This window comes from Oncorhynchus keta, chromosome 34 (assembly GCF_023373465.1).
Source record: "Oncorhynchus keta strain PuntledgeMale-10-30-2019 chromosome 34, Oket_V2, whole genome shotgun sequence".
Classification (NCBI taxonomy): domain Eukaryota; kingdom Metazoa; phylum Chordata; class Actinopteri; order Salmoniformes; family Salmonidae; genus Oncorhynchus; species Oncorhynchus keta.
Genome location: NC_068454.1, coordinates 76,181,985 through 76,201,216, shown reverse-complemented (window position 1 = coordinate 76,201,216; position 19,232 = coordinate 76,181,985). Strand labels below are relative to the sequence as shown.

At 43.8% G+C, this 19,232-nt stretch overlaps 2 protein-coding genes and 1 pseudogene across 3 annotated transcripts in view; all 3 read left to right on the top strand.

Annotated features, from left to right (window-relative positions):
* The first annotated feature begins 564 nt into the window (after positions 1–564).
* On the top strand, positions 565–3,767 carry LOC118381156 (E3 ubiquitin-protein ligase TRIM21-like). Of its 2 annotated transcripts, none has more exons than XM_052494939.1 (2): positions 565–1,144; positions 1,561–3,767. In XM_052494939.1, the coding sequence occupies exon 2, from the start codon at positions 1,846–1,848 to the stop codon at positions 2,746–2,748; it is 903 nt and encodes a 300-aa protein (XP_052350899.1). In that variant the 5' UTR covers positions 565–1,144; positions 1,561–1,845; the 3' UTR covers positions 2,749–3,767. The 2 variants fall into 2 exon arrangements, with proteins under 2 accessions (XP_052350899.1, XP_052350898.1); XM_052494938.1 differs by having other exon boundaries at positions 1,535–3,767.
* Positions 3,768–3,944: 177 nt separating this feature from the next.
* LOC127914903 (E3 ubiquitin/ISG15 ligase TRIM25-like) lies at positions 3,945–9,546 on the top strand (annotated as a pseudogene).
* Positions 9,547–9,664: 118 nt separating this feature from the next.
* Positions 9,665–19,232, top strand: part of LOC118367917 (ephrin type-B receptor 5) — a 45,196-nt gene continuing 35,628 nt past the window's right edge. Inside the window, exons 1-4 of the mRNA XM_052494937.1 lie at positions 9,665–9,806; positions 10,779–11,051; positions 15,484–15,653; positions 15,958–16,253. Coding sequence (XP_052350897.1) covers positions 9,693–9,806; positions 10,779–11,051; positions 15,484–15,653; positions 15,958–16,253 — 853 coding nt within the window. The 5' untranslated portion in view covers positions 9,665–9,692. The remainder of the gene's footprint in view (positions 9,807–10,778; positions 11,052–15,483; positions 15,654–15,957; positions 16,254–19,232) is intronic.

Genomic DNA, 19,232 nt, shown 5'->3' with positions numbered 1-19,232 from the left:
GATCGCTGCAGCTGTACATAGTCTATTGGTAAATAGCCCACCCATTTTCACCTACCTAATTATTCGCCTACCTCCTCATGCCTTTTGCACACAATGTATATAGACTCCCCTTTTTTTCTACTGTGTTATTGACTTGTTAATTGTTTACTCCATGTGTAACTCTGTGTTGTCTGTTCATACTGCTATGCTCTATCTTGGCCAGGTCGCAGTTGCAAATGAGAACTTGTTCTCAACTAGCCTACCTGGTTCAATAAAGGTGAAATAAAAAATAAATAATAATAAACTAATAACACTTAAACCTTGAGTTTAGAACATGTGTGTTCACGAAGACCATGTTATGATTAGCAGTGATGTTTATTGCACTGTGAGCTATTTATATAGACAATCTATGTATATACTGTACGTTTTTGATTGATAATGCATAAATGTATGTAATATAATAATAATAATAAATAATATATGCCATTTAGCGGACGCTTTTATTTACAGTCATTGTGCATACATTCTAATGCCCGGGAATAAATGTATGTGCTCTACCAACTGAGCTCAGAAGGACCACATGTTGCACTCAGAAAGTATATATATTTCAAAAGACCTATGTTTATATACAGTTAGAGCATGTATAGACAGTTAGTACTGTGTTATACACAAGATAGAAACGGTATAATAGTACAATGTGTGTATTCATTTTGCCCATTCTGTTGAAAGACTTTCTTAAATGTAAGTAAACGGAATGAAATGGGGAGTGACCTTCCTGAAGGGACATACACCCGTGAATGGGAGAGCCAAGCGGTTAAATATTGACTATTCCTTTAAGAGCAGAGTATCAGCCCAGCAGTCAGCAAACAGTGTAGGGAGGTGCTTAGGAATGTCACATTGCTGAAGTGCTTAGGAACGTCACATTGCTGAGGTGCTTAGGAATGTCACATTGCTGAGGTGCTTAGGAACGTCACATTGCTGAGGTGCTTAGGAACGTCACATTGCTGAAGTGCTTAGGAACGTCACATTGCTGAGGTGCTTAGGAACGTCACATTGCTGAGGTGCTTAGGAACGTCACATTGCTGAGGTGCTTAGGAACGTCACATTGCTGAGGTGCTTAGGAACGTCACATTGCTGAGGTGCTTAGGAACGTCACATTGCTGAGGTGCTTAGGAATGTCACATTGCTGAGGTGCTTAGGAATGTCACATTGCTGAGGTGCTTAGGAATGTCACATTGCTGAGGTGTTTAGGAACGTCACATTGCTGAGGTGTTTAGGAACGTCACATTGCTGAGGTGTTTAGGAACGTCACATTGCTGAGGTGCTTAGGAACGTCACATTGCTGAGGTGTTTAGGAACGTCACATTGCTGAGGTGCTTAGGAACGTCACATTGCTGAGGTGCTTAGGAACGTCACATTGCTGAAGTGTTTAGGAACGTCACATTGCTGAGGTGCTTAGGAACGTCACATTGCTGAGGTGCTTAGGAACGTCACATTGCTGAGGTGCTTAGGAACGTCACATTGCTGAGGTGTTTAGGAACGTCACATTGCTGAGGTGCTTAGGAACGTCACATTGCTGAGGTGCTTAGGAACGTCACATTGCTGAGGTGCTTAGGAACGTCACATTGCTGAGGTGCTTAGGAACGTCACATTGCTGAAGTGAAACTAAAATGACAACCTAAATGTTATGAACAGGATCGAATGTTTACACTTTAAAGAATCTATCTATACAGCTGTACTGTTACCTACTGTAGTCTCCAGTCCTGGAGCCTTTTTCTGATCAGAGGAAGAGAACTAACAGAGTCAACAGACTCTGAGGTGAGTAAAGAGAAGATAGAGTTATAATATGTGATAATCTTCACTGCTATGGTGCGCTGTATTGAGAAAAGCCAGGCTGAGCTCATTGAGGTGGTTGAGGGGAAGCAGAAAGCAGCAGAGAGGCGGGCTGAAGGGCTCATTGAAGAGTTGGAGCAGGAAATCACTGAGCTAAAGAGAGGAAGCACTGAGCTGGAGCAGCTCTCAGATATTGAGGACCACCTTCACCTCCTTCACAGCTCCCCATCCCTCTGTACTACCCTTCCACACACAAATAACTGGTCTGAGATCTGTGTTCATAGCAGTGTGGGTGTGGGGACTCTGGGGAGAGTTTTGTCTCAGCTGGAGGAGACCCTCGGTAAAGAGATGAAAAATGTGTGTGTTGCTGATCTGAAGAAGATACAGCAGTATGCAGTGGATGTGACTCTGGACCCTGATACAGCATATGCCAAACTCATCCTGTCTAAGGACAGGAAACAAGTGAGATATGGAGACAAAAAGCAGAATCTCCCTGCCAACCCAGAGAGATGTGATTATCATACCCGTGTTTTAGGAAAGGATGGGTTCTCCTCGGGGAGATTCTACTATGAAGTTCAGGTGAAAGGGAGGACTTCGTGGGGTTTAGGAATGGCTAGAGAGTCCATCAACAGGAAGGGAGTGAATCTATTGAGTCTTGCCAATGGATACTGGGCTTTGGGGCTGGAGAATGGGGATGAGTATGAGGTTTGCACTGGGTTTTATGTCCCCCTCACCCTGAGAGAGAAGCCCCAGAAGGTGGGGGTGTTTGTGGATTATGAGGAGGGTGAGGTCTCCTTTTACAACGTGGAGGCCAGGTCTCATATCTACTCTTTCACTGGCTGCACCTTCACTGAGAGACTCCACCCACTGTTCTCTACAGGCTATCATCCTTCCAACACAACTCCTCTTATCATCTCTCCCATCAAGTCTGACTGAGTTTAGGGAACAGGGAATTCAGTCACACAGACACAAAGCATGTGCACAATATCACTGTGTTTATATTTGTACATTCATTAGAGAATATGTTTGTATATGTTTAGCAGCTTATTTATTTGCATTCTGCTGGTATCTTCTCTGATATCATAACACTGTATATTACAATGAAAATATAAAAGTTTTACATTTGAGTCCATGTGCAATTTCTCCCTTGGATTTACCAACTATGCATACTGTCAGAGCCGGTCCTGACCTCCCTGGGGCCCTAAGCAAAATTCTGCTAAGGGGCCCTCCTACCTGACCCGTGTGCCATGTAAACCATTTGCTATTGCCACACAGTCACACCTGACACCCCAGTGCTCCCACTACAATCCTCCCTCCCAGTGGCGGTTCATTCAGACATTTGGAACAACACAAATAAATAATCATAACATTTAAAACTATATAAATATAAATATATGTACAAAAATAAGACTCATAAATATCAAAAAAGAAGTAACAGAGACAAATAGAAACAAATTGTAGTATATAAATACACATAATATAGTGAATCAAATTATTATACTATTCCCCTATTGCTAACTGTAACGTCCGGGGTCTGGTGGGTGAGAAGTCAGGCGCAGGAAGCAGAGTGTCACACCCTGACCTTAGTATTCATTGTTTTCTTTGTTATTTTGGTTAGGTCAGGGTGTGACATGGGTGATGTGTGTGTTTTTGTCTTGTCTAGGGGTTTTGTATGTTTATGGGGGTGTTTCCTATCTCGGTGTATGTCTATGGTCTATGGTTGCCTAGATTGGTTCTCAATTAGAGGCAGCTGTCTGTCTATCGTTGTCTCTGAGTGTGAACCATATTTAGGCAGCCATATTCTTTGGGTATTTTGTGGGTGATTGTTCCTGTTTCAGTGTGCCAGTGTTTAGTGTTCACGTTACGTGTCGTCTTCGTTCATTTTGTTGGTTTGTTGTTTTTGTTCATTGTTTAAGTAATTCCCATTAAATATGGATTATATTCACACTGCATCTTGGTCCTCCTCTCTTTCACCCGAAGACAGTCGTTACACAGAGAGTTCAGGGTAGTGCTATATTGTTGAATGCACAAAAACCGGTGAACATACACCAACCCCACAGAACACAGGGCGCACACCAAAAACAAATGCCCCAAACACGGGGGACTTAAACAGTCCAGCAAAACCCAAGAACATGGGCACGTACACCAAACAATCCCACACGCCTGCTGGTAAATAAAGCCCGACCAATCAGCCTAAAATGAACACAGGTGAAACCGATAAACAAAAAGGGGGAAAAGGGATCAGTGGCAGCTAGTAGGCCGGTGACGACGACTGCCGAGCCCCACCCGAACAGGAAGGGGAGCCACCTTCGTTAGGAGTCGTGACACTAACAAAAAAACACACAAATAAAACTAAGTTGAACAAATCCTATATCACACAAATAGACAAATATAACACCTGATTATTACACTATTGACTTCAAACAAGAAACACACAAACTAAATTGCACAACTAATTGCTGTACAAAGTTAGAGGTGTGCTATTTGATAAATTCCTTCACTCCCCATACCTCGGTCTTCCAGTTGGGAGACAAAGCAAGACGAAAAACAAAACGAACTGGCACAGACAGACAGAAAACACAGGTATAAATACCCAGGGGATAAAGGGGAAGATGGGTGACACCTGGAGGGGGTGGAGACAAGCACAAGGACAGGTGAAACAGATCAGGATGTGACACCATTCACCATGTCACCATTCAGAATATTATTATTATTTATTTGTGCGGGCGGGCGCCCCGTGCCGCCCCCGGCAAGATGCCGCCCTAGTCCGCTGCACATGTCGCTTTTGCCTAAATCCACCACTGGAGGGAGACTCTGGAAGCGCCGGACAGGTGGGAGGACCTGGAGGGAGGAGACGGAGAGACAGCCTGCTGCGTGGGGCTGCCACAGGCTGGGGAGACCTACAGGAGGCCTGGTGCGTGGAGGAGGCACCGGATGGAGTGAAGGGCGGCTGCGGCGGCTCCGGAGTGACAGGCGGCTCTGGCAGCTCCTGACTGACGGGCGGCTCTGGCAGCTCCTGACTGACGGGCGGGTCTGGCAGCTCCGGACAGGAGGGCTTCTCTGGCTATAAGTAGACCTATACAGAACAGAATGAGATATAAACAAACAATATTTATAAAATATAATATTTTCTATAGAATCTTCAGATAAGTGAATATTAATATTAACATAAATAAGAAACTGTAGAAAATATCAAATGTAGGAAATTTTAAAATATAACACTGAGCTTTGGCTCTGCTGCCTGGTAATTAGTCCAGGCCTCACAATATTATACAATTAGCTTTGTCTATACAATGTAAACATGAGCCTATAGGCTGTGGCTGCAGCTATATGTCTCAAAATAGTCAAATAAAACCTATACAGCTGTGTGATTAACTTAGGTTCCCTCTACAGCCTGGGCATTTTCAGCATCAGCATAGGCACCAGTCTATCTGGACTGTCTGGAAGAAATGGAGAAAGTATGTCAGCCAGTCATTTACACAAATGCACATCTACCATACAATCTTAAATGTTACTAAGTGTGTAAACATTTGAATGTTTCAATTAATATCTTACCATCAAAATATTACTCTTCTGCACTTTCTTGAGGCAAAATCATCAATGATGTCATCATAGGACATGTGTTTCCCCATGTCATGATTTATGGTCATGACGGCCAGACCACACAAACGTTCCTGTGACATGGAAGTCCTCAGATAGCTTTTGATGAGCTTTCATTTTGAAAAGCTCCTCTTTGCCGATGCTACAGTTACTGGTAAGGAGACTGCAATTCTTAGGGCTATCCAAAGGTTAGGAATCAAATCAAATCACATTTTATTTGTCACATACACATGGTTAGCAGATGTTAATGCGAGTGTAGCGAAATGCTTGTGCTTCTAGTTCCGACATTGCAGTAATAACTAACGAGTAATCTAACCTAACAATTCCACAACTACTACCTTATACACACAAGTGTAAAGGGATGAAGAATATGTACATAAAGATATATGAATGAGTGATGGTACAGAACGGCATAGGCAAGATGCAGTAGATGGTATCGAGTACAGTATATACATATACATATGAGATGAGTAATGTAGGGTATGTAAACAAAGTGGCATAGTTTAATGTGGCTAGTGATACATGTATTACATAAAGATGCAGTAGATGATATAGAGTACAGTATATACATATGAGATGAGTAATGTAGGGTATGTAAACATTATATTAAGTGGCATTGCTGAAGTGGCTAGTGATACATGTATTACATAAAGATGCAGTAGATGATAGAGAGTACAGTATATACATATACATATGAGATGAGTAATGTAGGGTATGTAAACATTATATTAAGTGGCATTGTTGACGTTGAGGCTGATGTTTTGCGGATACTATTTAATGAAGCTGCCAGTTGAGGCATCTGTTTCTCAAACTAGTCACTCTTATGCACTTATCCTCTTGCTCAGTTGTGCACCGGGGCCTCCCACTCCTCTTTCTATTCTGGTTAGGGCCAGTTTGCTCTGTTCTGTGAAGAGATTTTTTATTACACCTTTATTTAACCAGGTAGGCCAGTTGAGAACAAGTTCTCATTTACAACTGCGACCTGGCCAAGATAGAGTAAAGCAGTTCGACACAAACAACACAGAGTTACACATGGGATAAACAAACGTACAGTCAATAACACAATGGAAAAGTCTATATACAGTGTGTGCAAATGTAGTACGATTAAGGAGGTAAGGCCAAAATAGGCCATAGTGGCGAAATAATTACAATTTAGCAATTAAACACTGGAGTGATGGATGTGCAGAAGATGAATGTGCAAGTAGAGATACTGGGGTGCAAAGTAGCAACAAAAAAAATAACAATATGGAGATGAGGTAGTTGGGTGGGCTATTTACAGATGGGCTATGTACAGGTGCAATGATCGGTAAGCTGCTCTGACAGTTGATGCTGTAATCGAACCCACAAATGCTGATGCTCCAGATACTCAGCTAGTCTAAAAAAGGCAATTTTTTTCTTCTTTAATCAGAACAACAGTTTTCAGCTGTGCTAACATAATTGCAAAAGGGTTTTCTAATGATCAATTAGCCTTTTAAAGTAATAAACGTGCATTAGCTAACACAACGTGCCATTAGCTAAAAACGTGCCAGCCATCACTATATGGTTGCTGATAATGGGCCTCTGTATGCCTATGTCGATATTCCATAGTTAATCAGCCGTTTCCAGCTACAATAGTTATTAACAACATTAACAATGTCTACACTGTATTTCTGGTCAATTTGATGTTATTTTAATGGGGCGGCAGGGTAGCCTAGTGGTTAGAGCGTTGGAATAGTAACATGCTTTTCTTTCAAAAACAAGGACATTTCCAAGTGACACCAAACTTTTGAACAGTAGTGTACATTTGGTAGGATGTTAGGAATTGCAGCTCAGTTTCCACCTCATTTTGTGGGCAGTGTGCACATAGCCTGTCTTCTCTTGAGAGCCAAGTCTGCCTACGGCGGCCTTTCTCAATAGAAAGGCTATACTCACTGAGTCTGTAAATAGTCAAAGCTTTCCTTAATTTTGGGCCAGTCACAGTGGTCAGGTTTTCTGCCACTGAGTACTCTCTGTTTAGGGCTAAATAACATTCTAGTTCATTCAGTTCTTTTGTTAATCTTTTCCAATGTGTCAAGTAATTATATTTTTGTTTTCTCATTATTTGGTTGGGTCTAATTGTGTTGCTGTCCTGGGGCTTTGTGGCGGTTGTTTGTGTTTGTAAACAGAGCCCCAGGACCGGATTGCTTAGGGGACTCTTCTCCAGGTACATCTCTCTGTAGGTGATGGCTTTGTTATGGAAGGTTGGGGCGGCAGGTAACCTAGTGGTTAGAGCGTTGGGCTAGTAACCAAAGGTTTGCTAGATCGAATCCCCAAGATGACAAGATAAAAATCTGTTGTTCTGCCCTTGAACAAGGTAGTTAACCCACTGTTCCCAGGCTGTCATTCTAAATAAGAATTTGTTCTTAACTGACTTGCCTAGTTAAATAAAAAATATGGAAGGTTTGCAAATCACTTCCTTTTGGGATGATGTAGAATTTAAGATCTCTTTTCTGGATTATTTGGTGTTTTACGTTGTACACGGAGGACGCTTTTGCAGAACTCTGCATGCAGAGTCTCACTTTGGTGTTTATCCCATTTTGTGAATTCTTGGTTGGTGAGCGGAACCCAGACCTCACAACCATAACGGTCAATGGGTTCTATAACGGATTCAAGTATTTTTTGCCAGATCCTAATTGGTATGTCAAATGTTATGTTCCTTTAATGGCATAGAAGGCCCTTCTTGCCTTCTCTCTCTCTCTCTCTCTCTCTCTCTCTCTCTCTCTCTCTCTCTCTCTCTCTCTCTCTCTCTGTAAACAGTACTGAGCAGGGAGGGGCTTAGTAAGGTGACTGCTGAAGTGAAACTAATGGAAACCAAAATGTTATGAACAGGATCGATCTTTTGCACTCAGAATCTATCCACACAGTTGCGCCTCCTGTAGCCTCCAGTCACTGTTGACCCTTTTTCTAATCAGAAGAAGAGAAAGAACAGTCAACACACGCTGAGGTGAGTAGAGAGGTGAACAAATAGAATATGTGATACTTGTTTGCTATGTTGTTACATGATAAAACAGTGTATAAAACAGTGTGTTGCTATATTGTTGACACCTAGAAATGAAACAGTTTGATTCAAAAGAAGAAAACGAGATAGAATTAAGGATTTCATAGGGCCCATTATATATGTTTCTTCTTTGGTCTGTTTTCAGCCATGGCTTCCTCCTGTATTCTCCTGTAAAGAGCAGTTCCAGTGCTCTATCTGTCTGGATGTGTTCACTGAGCCAGTCTCCATCCCCTGTGTTCACTGAGCCAGTCTCCATCCCCTGTGTTCACTGAGCCAGTCTCCATCCCCTGTGTTCACTGAGCCAGTCTCCATCCCCTGTGGACACAACTACTGCAAGGCCTGTATCAGAGGATACTGGGACATCATTGACTTGTGCCAGTGTCCAATGTGTAAAGAGATATTTGGCAGAAGGCTTGAGCTTTGTGTCAACACTTTCATTTCTGAAATGGCTGCTCAGCTCAATAAGTTGGCTGCAGTTGAAGCCACATCCATCACCCCAGGACAAGCCCAGACAACAACCCTCGCTAAACCTGGAGAAGTACCATGTGACGTCTGCACTGAGGGAGAGCACAAGGCCCTGAAGTCCTGCCTGGTGTCTGGCCTCTTACTGTGAGACTTACCTGGAGCCTGATCAGATACTGGCATCTTTCATGAAACACTAGCTGATCGACCCTGTGGAGAACCTGGAAGACAGGGTGTGTAAGAAGCATGAGAGACCCCTGGAACTGTTCTGTAGGAGAGACCAGACGTGTGTGTGTCCTGTTCTGCCCCGAGACAGACCACAAGACTGTCTCCATAGAGAGAGGAAGACTAAGATGAGGAAGACTAAGGGTAACGTTCAGAAGATGATCCAGGAGAGACTGCTGAAGGTTAAGGAGATCAAACAGACAGTATAGCTCAGCAGGATAGATACAAAGAGAGAGATAGCAGACAATGTGGAGGTTTTCGCTGCTCTAGTGCGCTCCATTGAGAGAAGCCAGGCTGAGGTCATTGTGGAGATAGAGAAGAAACTTAAAGCAGCAGAGAAGCAGGCTGAAATAATCATTGAAGAGCTGAGGCAGGAAATCACTGAGTTACAGATGAAAAGCACTGAGCTGGAGCAGCTCTCAGATATTTAAGATCATCTCCTCCTCTTCCAGAGCTCTCCATCCATCTGCACCACCCTTCCACCTTCCAAGTACTGGTCTGAGATCAGTGTCCACAGTGGTCTGTGTGTGGGGACTATGAGGAGTACTGTCTCAGCTGTGAAATACTGAATAAAGAGATGGAGAAGTTGTGTGATGCTGATCTGAAGAGGACAGTGGATGTGACAGTGGATGTGACTCTGGGCCCTCATATAGCGAATACCAAACTCATCCTGTCTGAGGACCGGAAACAAGTAAAACAGAATCTCCCAGCCAACTCAGAGAAGTTTGATAATAATGCATGTGTTTTTGGGAATAAGAGGTTCTCCTCAGGGAGATTCTATTATGAGGTGCAGGTGAAGGGGAAGTCTATGTGGGTTTGGCTAGAGAGTGGCTAGAGAGTGGCTAGAGAGTTTGGAGAGAGAGTCCATCAACAGGAATAATTGTGATGAATCACCAAGTCCTGTAGATGGATATTGGACTGTAGGGCAGTGGAATATGAATGAATACAAGGCATACGCTGGGCCTTGGGTCAACCTCTCCCTGAGTAAGAAGCCCCAGAGGTGGGGGTGTTTGTGGATTATGAGGAGGGTGAGGTTTTCTTTTATGATGTGGAGGCCAGGTCTCATATCTATTCTTTCACTGGCTGCACCTTTACTGAGAGACTACCCACTGTTCTCTACAGGCACGAATATTCCTGGTGATAACTCAGCTCCACTTATCATCTCTACCATCAAGTCTGACTGTGTTTAGTGAACAAGGAACTCAATCAATGGGAATCACAGCAATATGCCTTAGTCAATGTGGTGATATTTCTTCTTGCAATAGATATTTCTTAGTGCTAGACCTTATCAGTTGATCAGATTTCATGATGAAGAATACTTCTCTTATGTCCTCATACTGTTTTACAATCTATATTAAAAAGGTATTGCCTGTGAGTCATTGTACAGTTTTTTTTATAACTACTCCTACTTATTCCTCATCTCACTTTAAGTGAGATCACATTTCAAACACCCACAGCATACACAGATGAAGAGGGAGTTTCAGATGGTGCAGCGATACTGATAATGACTCATCACCAAGCTAAAAGTACAATGCTTCTTGGACTTAACCTATCCAACCTCTAGGATAACCTAGAAAGTCCCATACAGTGATCCATAATGTAATAACTCTCTGTGTCTTCTCCTCTTCCCCCTCTCTCACTCCCCTCTCTCTCGCTCTCTCAGTGGGATGAGGTCAGTGTCCTAGATGACCGGGGGAAACTCATCCGGACCTTTGAGGTCTGCAACATCAACCAGAACCCCCGTCTCCAGGACAACTGGCTGGCCACACCCTTCCTCTTCCGCTACTCGGCACCACGGGTCTTTGTGACGCTGCGTTTCTCCGTACGGGACTGTGCCAGCCTGCGCTCGCCCTCGCCCTCCTGTCGAGAGACACTCACCCTCTACTACAAACAGGCTGACTCACAGAGAGAGCTGGAGAGGACATGGGCTGCAGAGGTAGGGCAGAAAGACTACACTTCCCACAATGCCACTAACATCCCACCTTCTTATTGTATGTGTAATGCCACATACACATGTTCCTAGTTGTGATGTCAGAAATAAGACTTTGTTTCATTGATGTGCTTTTTGTTCAGAACAATGCTTCAACCAGATGAGATTTTAGCGAGCTTGTTAAGTAGACGTTGCTATTAATAAAGATAGCTAGCATTGATAAGCTGATGTTGCCATTAATAAAGATAGCTGGCTTGATAAGCTGACGTTGCCATTAATAAAGATAGATAGCATTGATAAGCTGACGTTGCCATTAATGAAGATAGCTAGCATTGATAAGCTGACGTTGCCATTAATAAAGATAGCTAGCATTGATAAGCTGACATTGCCATTAATGAAGATAGCTAGCAATGATAAGCTGACGTTGCCATTAATAAAGATAGCTAGCATTTATAAGCTGACGTTGCCATTAATAAAGATAGCTAGCATTGATAAGCTGACGTTGCCATTAATAAAGATAGCTAGCATTTATAAGCTGACGTTGCCATTAATAAAGATAGCTAGCATTGATAAGCTGACGTTGCCATTAATAAAGATAGCTAGCATTTATAAGCTGACGTTTTTTTAAATTGTTTTATTTATTTCACCTTTATTTAACCAGGTACGCTAGTTTAGAACAAGTTCTCATTTGCAACTGCGACCTGGCCAAGATAAAGCATAGCAGTGTGAGCAGACAACACAGAGTTACACATGGAGTAAACAATTAACAAGTCAATAACACAGTAGAAAAAAAGGGGGAGTCTATATACAATGTGTGCAAAAGGCATGAGGAGGTAGGCAAATAATTACAATTTTGCAGATTAACACTGGAGTGATAAATGATCAGATGGTCATGTACAGGTAGAGATATTGGTGTGCAAAACAGCAGAAAAGTAAATAAATAAAAACAGTATGGGGATGAGGTAGGTGAAATGGGTGGGCTATTTACCAAAGATAGCTGCAGCGATCGGTTAGCTGCTCGTTAGCTGATGTTTGAAGTTGGTGAAGATAAAAGTCTCCAGCTTCAGCGATGTTGCAGTTAATAAAGGCAGCAGAGTACTGGAACGAAAGGCGGCCAAATGAGGTGTTGGCTTTAATGATCAAGATACACCTGCTGGAGCGCGTGCTACGGATGGGTGTTGCCATCGTGACCAATGAACTGAGATAAGGCGGAGCTTTACCTAGCATGGACTTGTAGATGACCTGAAGCCAGTGGGTCTGGCGAGTATTGATAAGCCAGCCGACTAGAGCATAAAGTCGCAGTGGTGGGTGGTATAAGGTGCTTTAGTGACAAAACGGATTGCACTGTGATAGACTGCATCCAGTTTGCTAGGTAGAGTGTTGGAAGCTTGTGTAGATGACATCACCGAAAGGATCGGTAGGATAGCATTTTACTATGGTAAGCTTGGCGGCGTGAATGAAGGAGCTTTGCAATAGAAAGCCGACTCTTGATTTGATTTTCGATTGGAGATGTTTGAATGAGTCTGGAAGGAGAGTTTGCAGTCTAGCCAGTGACCTAGGTACTGATAGATGTCCACATATTCAAGGTCTGAACCATCCAGGGTGGTGATGCTAGTCAGGCATGCAGGCAGCGATCGGTTGAAAAGCATGCATTTGGTTTTACTAGCGTTTAAGAGCAGTTGGAGGCCACGGAAGGAGTGTTGTATGGCATTGAAGCTCGTTTGGAGGTTAGATAGCACAGTGTCCAATGACGGGCCGAATGTATATAGAATGATGTCGTCCATTAGAGGTGGATCAGGGAAGATAGCTAGCAAGAGCAACATCATTGATATATACAGAGAAAAGAGTCGGCCCGAGAATTGAACCCTGTGGCACCCCATAGAGACTGCCAGAGGATCGGACAGCATGCTGGCCGATTTGACACACTGAACTCTGTCTGCAAAGTAAATGGTGAAACAGGCAAGGCAGTCATCCGAAAAACCGAGGCTACTGAGTCTGCCGATAAGAATATGGTGATTGACAGAGTCGAAAGCCTTGGCAAGGTCGATGAAGACGGCTGCACAGTACTGTCTTTTATCGATGCCGGTTGCCATTAATAAAGCTAGCTAGCATTGATAAGCTGATGTTTCCATTAATAAAGATAGCTAGCATTGATAAGCTGACGTTGCCATTAATAAAGATAGCTGGCTTGATAAGCTGACGTTGCCATTAATAAAGATAGCTGGCTTGATAAGCTGACGTTGCCATTAATAAAGATAGCTGGCATTGATAAGCTGACGTTGCCATTAATAAAGCTTGCTAGCATTGATAAGCTGATGTTTCCATGAATAAAGATAGCTAGCAATGATAAGCTGACGTTGCCATTAATAAAGATAGCTGGCTTGATAAGCTGACGTTGCCATTAATAAAGATAGCTGGCTTGATAAGCTGATGTTGCCATTAATAAAGATAGCTGGCTTGATAAGCTGACGTTGCCATTAATAAAGATAGCTGGCATTGATAAGCTGATGTTGCCATTAATAAAGATAGCCAGCATTGATAAACTGACGTTGCTATTAATAAAGATAGCTAGCATTGATAAGCTGATGTTTCCATTAATAAAGATAGCTAGCATTGATAAGCTGACGTTGCTATTAATAAAGATAGCTGGCTTGATAAGCTGACGTTGCCATTAATAAAGATAGCTGGCATTGATAAGCTGACGTTGCCATTAATAAAGATAGCTGGCATTTATAAGCTGACGTTGCCATTAATAAAGCTAGCTAGTATGATAAGCTGACGTTGCCATTAATAAAGATAGCTGGCATTTATAAGCTGACGTTGCCATTAATAAAGCTAGCTAGTATGATAAACTGACGTTGCTATTAATAAAGATAGCTGGCTTGATATGCAGACGTTGCTATTAATAAAGATAGCTAGCATTGATAAGCTGACGTTGCTATTAATAAAGATAGCTGGCTTGATAAGCTGACGTTGCCATTAATAAAGATAGCTGGCATTGATAAGCTGACGTTGCTATTAATAAAGATAGCTGGCTTGATAAGCTAACTTTGCCATTAATAAAGATAGATAGCATTGATAAGCTGACGTTGCCATTAATAAAGATAGCTAGCATTGATAAGCTGACATTGCCATTAATAAAGATAGCTAGCATTTATAAGCTGACGTTGCCATTAATAAAGATAGATAGCATTTATAAGCTGACGTTGCCATTAATAAAGATAGATAGCATTGATAAGCTGACGTTGCCATTAATAAAGATAGATAGCTTGCTTAAATTAACACTGACAGTATGGTCACACTCGCTACATTATCCATATTGATAAGGTTGTAGTTGTAGTTATGACAGAACAACCATTCTTGGACCTGTCTCCAGAAGCGACCCACTGATGTACGGTACCAGAAAATATGTTTTATGGATTGTGTTTCCTCGTGTTTACACAAGGCTGACTGTCCAATGCCCCATATATTTGAGCGTTATTTTTGCAGCAAGTATTTTATATAATGGCTTACAATGAAATGAACAAATTGATGTGTCAATTGTTGTTTTATATGTCAGTTCATGAACCTGATGCCAAGGTATTGGGACATCAAAAACTGACTTGAATTGTATATGGCAATGTTGTCAAACCTTTTTACTTGAAGTGAAACTGATACATTTTTTATTAATACTAAACAGTTTAAGCCATTTTAAGCCAAGACAAATGGTCTCTTCCCATGGTATGTATAGTTTCTAAAAACATCTGTCAAGACGTAGAGCATAAAGACTACATTTCCCAATATCCCATTTTAGTAATATGTAGTTCTGCAGTTCTGTAGTTCCAAAGCAAGTTCCAAAAGCAAGGAAACAATGATGCCATAACATTCCTCTCATTCTCATCCCCCTCAATCTCATTAAATAAACTACATTTCTCATCTCACATCAGTGCTTTGTAGGAGAGCAGTTACAGAGCTGTTTTGCCGAGTCGATAGGGTGCTGAGCTCTTGTTGCGTCCGCGTGTCGTGTGCAGAGGGAAGGGTGCAGTATTTGTGAATTAATACATTTCTCCTTGGGGAAAGTTAGATACTGTTTAAAAATTCAAATAAGAGGCTGATGAGTGAAGTGTAGAGGAATGTAGAGTGGGGAGCAGCAGGAAGGCCAGGAGTCTGAGTCTCTGGGGGAAGTTAGCATGGTTATCTTGAAACTGGGGAGAATTAGATTAGATTAGAACATTGTCACTGGTCCGCGACTGTTTATATTTGACTCAATGAGTACCCTCAGAGCTAACTGTTGCATACTCTTAAATACTTTAATCAACTGTTACATGCCCCTTATCTTATCCTTCTCCCTAATCCCTCACATTTTAATTTCCACAATGAAATGTAATACATGATCCCTCTCTCTCATCCCCCTCTCCCCCTCTCTTCGTCCCCATCCCCCTTTCCCATCCCTGTCCAGCCGTCCAGTGGAGAGAAGGACACGAGGGAGGGCTGGGTGAAGGTTGACACCATAGCAGCAGATAAGAGTTTCACCAAGGTGGAGCCCAGCCTGCCTCACCAGTACCAACCAGACCGCTACCGTCGCGTCAACATCAAGACCCGCAGCTTCGCTCCGCTCACACGCAATGGGTACTGTACGAGAACATTTGAAACAAATTCATGAAAATGTCCATATTCAAACCATGCTCATCACTTGTGACAAATAGTCCTTTGCCACTTTGTAGGCAGCAGTGTATGGTAACTAACTCACCTAAACCCACGCTGTCACCTATCTAGTGGTCCTTCAAATCAAATGAAACTTTATTTATCACATACGCCGAATACAACAAGTGGAGACCTTACTGTGAAATGCTTACTTACAAGCCCTTAACCAACAGTGCAGTTCAAGCCTGATAATAAGTTAACATGTTATGACCCTTGAACCCTGTTTCAGATTCGTCCTGGCTATCGTCGACAGCGGCGCATGTGTCTCTCTCATGGGTGTGTCCATCTTCTACCGCCGCTGCCCAGCAACCAATCGCTATCTTGCTTCCTATCCGGCCACACCCTCAGGGGCGGAGCCTACCGCCCTGATCCCTGTGTCTGGGACTTGTGTTCCCCACAGCCAAGCACAGGGAGGCTCCGCCCCTCGCATGCACTGCAACACAGAAGGTGAATGGATGGTGCCGGTGGGTGGGTGCATCTGTGAAGAGGGATATGAGCCCAATCAAAACAGATCAGCCTGCTTAGGTGAGTTCAACAAGTCTGGTATACTTTTAAAACTTAAAACCCACACACTAAAATGTCAAAGGACCAACAAAATGTAACAATATCTAAAGTTTTAGCCTCCTGTCGACCCCTGTCCTGTCAGTTCTCCTGACCCCCTTCCTGTCAGTTCTCCTGCCCCCCTTCCTGTCAGTTTTCCTGTTCACTCACCTGTCAGTTGTCCTGACCCCCGTCCTGTCAGTTCTCCTGTCCCCCTTCCTGTCAGTTCTCCTGTCCACTCTCCTGTCAGTTGTCCTGACCCCTGTCCTGTCAGTTCTCCTGTCCACTCTCCTGTCAGTTGTCCTGTCCCCTGTCCTGTCAGTTCTCCTGTCTCCTGTCCTGTCAGTTCTCCTGTCCCCTGTCCTGTCAGTTCTCATGTCTCCTGTCCTGTCAGTTCTCCTGTCCTGTCAGTTCTCATGTCTCCTGTCCTGTCAGTTCTGTCTCCTGTCCTGTCAGTTCTCCTGTCCCCTGTCCTGTCAGTTCTCCTGTCCCACCTCCTGTCAGTTCTCCTGTCCCCCCTCCTGTCAGTTTTCCTCTCTCCTGTCCTGTCAGTTTTCCTCTCTCCTGTCCTGTCAGTTCTCCTGTCTCCTGTCCTGTCAGTTCTCCTGTCTCCTGTCCTGTCAGTTCTCCTGTCCCCCCTCCTGTCAGTTCTCCTGTCCCCCCTCCTGTCAGTTCTCCTGTCTCCTGTCCTGTCAGTTCTCCTGTCTCCTGTCCTGTCAGTTCTGTCTCCTGTCCTGTCAGTTCTGTCTCCTGTCCTGTCAGTTCTGTCTCCTGTCCTGTCAGTTCTCCTGTCTCCTGTCCTGTCAGTTCTCCTGTCTCCTGTCCTGTCAGTTCTTCTGTCCCCTGTCCTGTCAGTTCTCCTGTCTCCTTGTCCTGTCAGTTCTCCTGTCTCCTGTTCTGTCAGTTCTCCTGTCTCCTTGTCCTGTCAGTTCTCCTGTCTCCTGTTCTGTCAGTTCTCCTGTCTCCTGTTCTGTCAGTTTTCCTGTCTCTTGTCCTATCAGTTCTCCTGTCCTGTCAGTTCTCCTGTTCTGTCAGTTCTCCTGTCTCCTGTCCTGTCAGTTCTCCTGTCTCTTGTGTCACTAACTTTCTGGATCAATATGAGATGGAACTGCTGCCGTCCCTCTGATCACTGACCCAGCTTGACTGAGAGGACAGGGAAAGGAGGGCAGGGACAGACAATGGCCATGTGGGGTGTGTGTGTGTGTGTGTGTGTTGTGGGGGAGGGCGGGGGGGTTGATGATGGGCAAATGTTTTATGAGACTGTGTCAGCAATATCCTACATAAATGAATAGGTGTTTATGTCTGGGAGCATAAGTAGGAGATGAGGGCTTTGTATTGTGGTCTCTGTGTTGGTGGTGTTTTAACTGAAGAAGCAGGAAGGGAGCAGAACTCAGGGGAATAAGAGACAGCTTGTCAGACCAAGAGCTCAACTACTGCTTCAACAAGCCCCACTTGACCCAGAATGTTAGCACAGAGGAGGAAAGGAACACACACACACTGTGTCAGTGTGCACCCTGGAAAAGTAAAGTTTTCTACCTTCACTGGACAGGGGTCAACGATAAAGATATGTTTTGGAGAAATCTCAAGAAAGACACCATGGAATATTGAGAGAAGGAGGAGAGAAAGGGAGGGAGGGAGGGAGGGATGTGACACATTTAGGTCATAGTGATGTAATGGCCACTCGTCTGTGAACAAGTGACAGAAACCACAGCGGGAGAGGGAAAGAGAGAGGGGGAGATGGAGGGAGGGAGAGAGGGGATAAGTGGACACAAGTTAACGACTTAAGGAATTGAGCAAGCAGAAAGTCTGAGGAAAGTAAGGAGACAGAGAGAGGGGGAAGGGGTATTGACTGAGATGTGGACAGCGGGAGGCTGTGTGGTGCTGTGTGTGTGTGTGTGTGTGTGTGTGTGTGTGTGTGTGTGTGTGTGTGTGTGTGTGTGTGTGTGTGTGTGTGTGTGTGTGTGTGTGTGTGTGTGTGTGTGTGTGTGTGTGTGTGTGTGTGTGTGTGTGTGTGTGTGTGTGTGCGTGTGTGTGTGCGTGTGTGTGTTCTCCCTTGACAGTTGAAGGTAAAGGTCCAGTAAAGGTCCAGTCCATCAGTTCTCTGTGGGGCTATCTGTTACCCTCTCCTCCACAGGCCAGACCAGGGCTGGTCAGGGGCCTCCCAGTCCCAAGCTAGCTAACAGATTCATTAATACCGCCACTCTGAACCAAGTCAACTGTGAAATGTCTTCATGCTCTAATGGCTTACATCTGGGCTCTCCCCGCCACTCACACGGTTTGTCCCACTTTGATTGATATTTACTGAGAAATAACCACTCCAACGCCACTCTGTGGCTCAGTGGTTTGGCCTTCCAGATGGGGATAAACAGATCATAAGGAGTGGCAGCCCCACCCACACAGGGATTTTTGTGTTCTAATTATTCTGTGATTATGTTTAGTTGATCAGGTCATTGACTAATGATGTGGATGTAACGTCATGCCATTGTTGCCCCTGTTTAGTTGTTTTGATGAAAAAACTGATAGCTGAGACGGTTGCTGGGCCGTGGTCGCTGAGGGTTTTTATTCTACATTGTCTCTGAGGCTCCGGTATAAATATCTGTGTAGACACCAAGAACTCAGCTGTACGGCTCTAAGGGGGTTCCAGGCACATTCAAGATCTGAACTGGTGAATGATAATATTAAGCTGTTCATTAGAAGTGATCTGTGCTGGAATTAAACCCACAACCTCTTGGTGTTACAAGCACCATCCACGCTCTAACCAGCTCAGCCACCAGAACCAGTGACTCCTAACAGATCCTCTAATGATGACAGGGAACAGAGCAGGAGACAAGCAGCACTCTGTTCTCTCCTAAGCAGAAGACCTACACTAGATGTTTTCTCCATTGACATTGGCATTGAGAAAGAGAGAAAGAGAGAGAGAGAGAGAGAGAGAGAGAGAGAGAGAGAGAGAGAGAGAGAGAGAGA

Bases quoted from the DNA above. Each gene is read 5' to 3' on its own strand.
- LOC118381156 (XM_052494939.1), top strand. From the start codon at position 1,846: ATGGTGCGCTGTATTGAGAAAAGCCAGGCTGAGCTCATTGAGGTGGTT.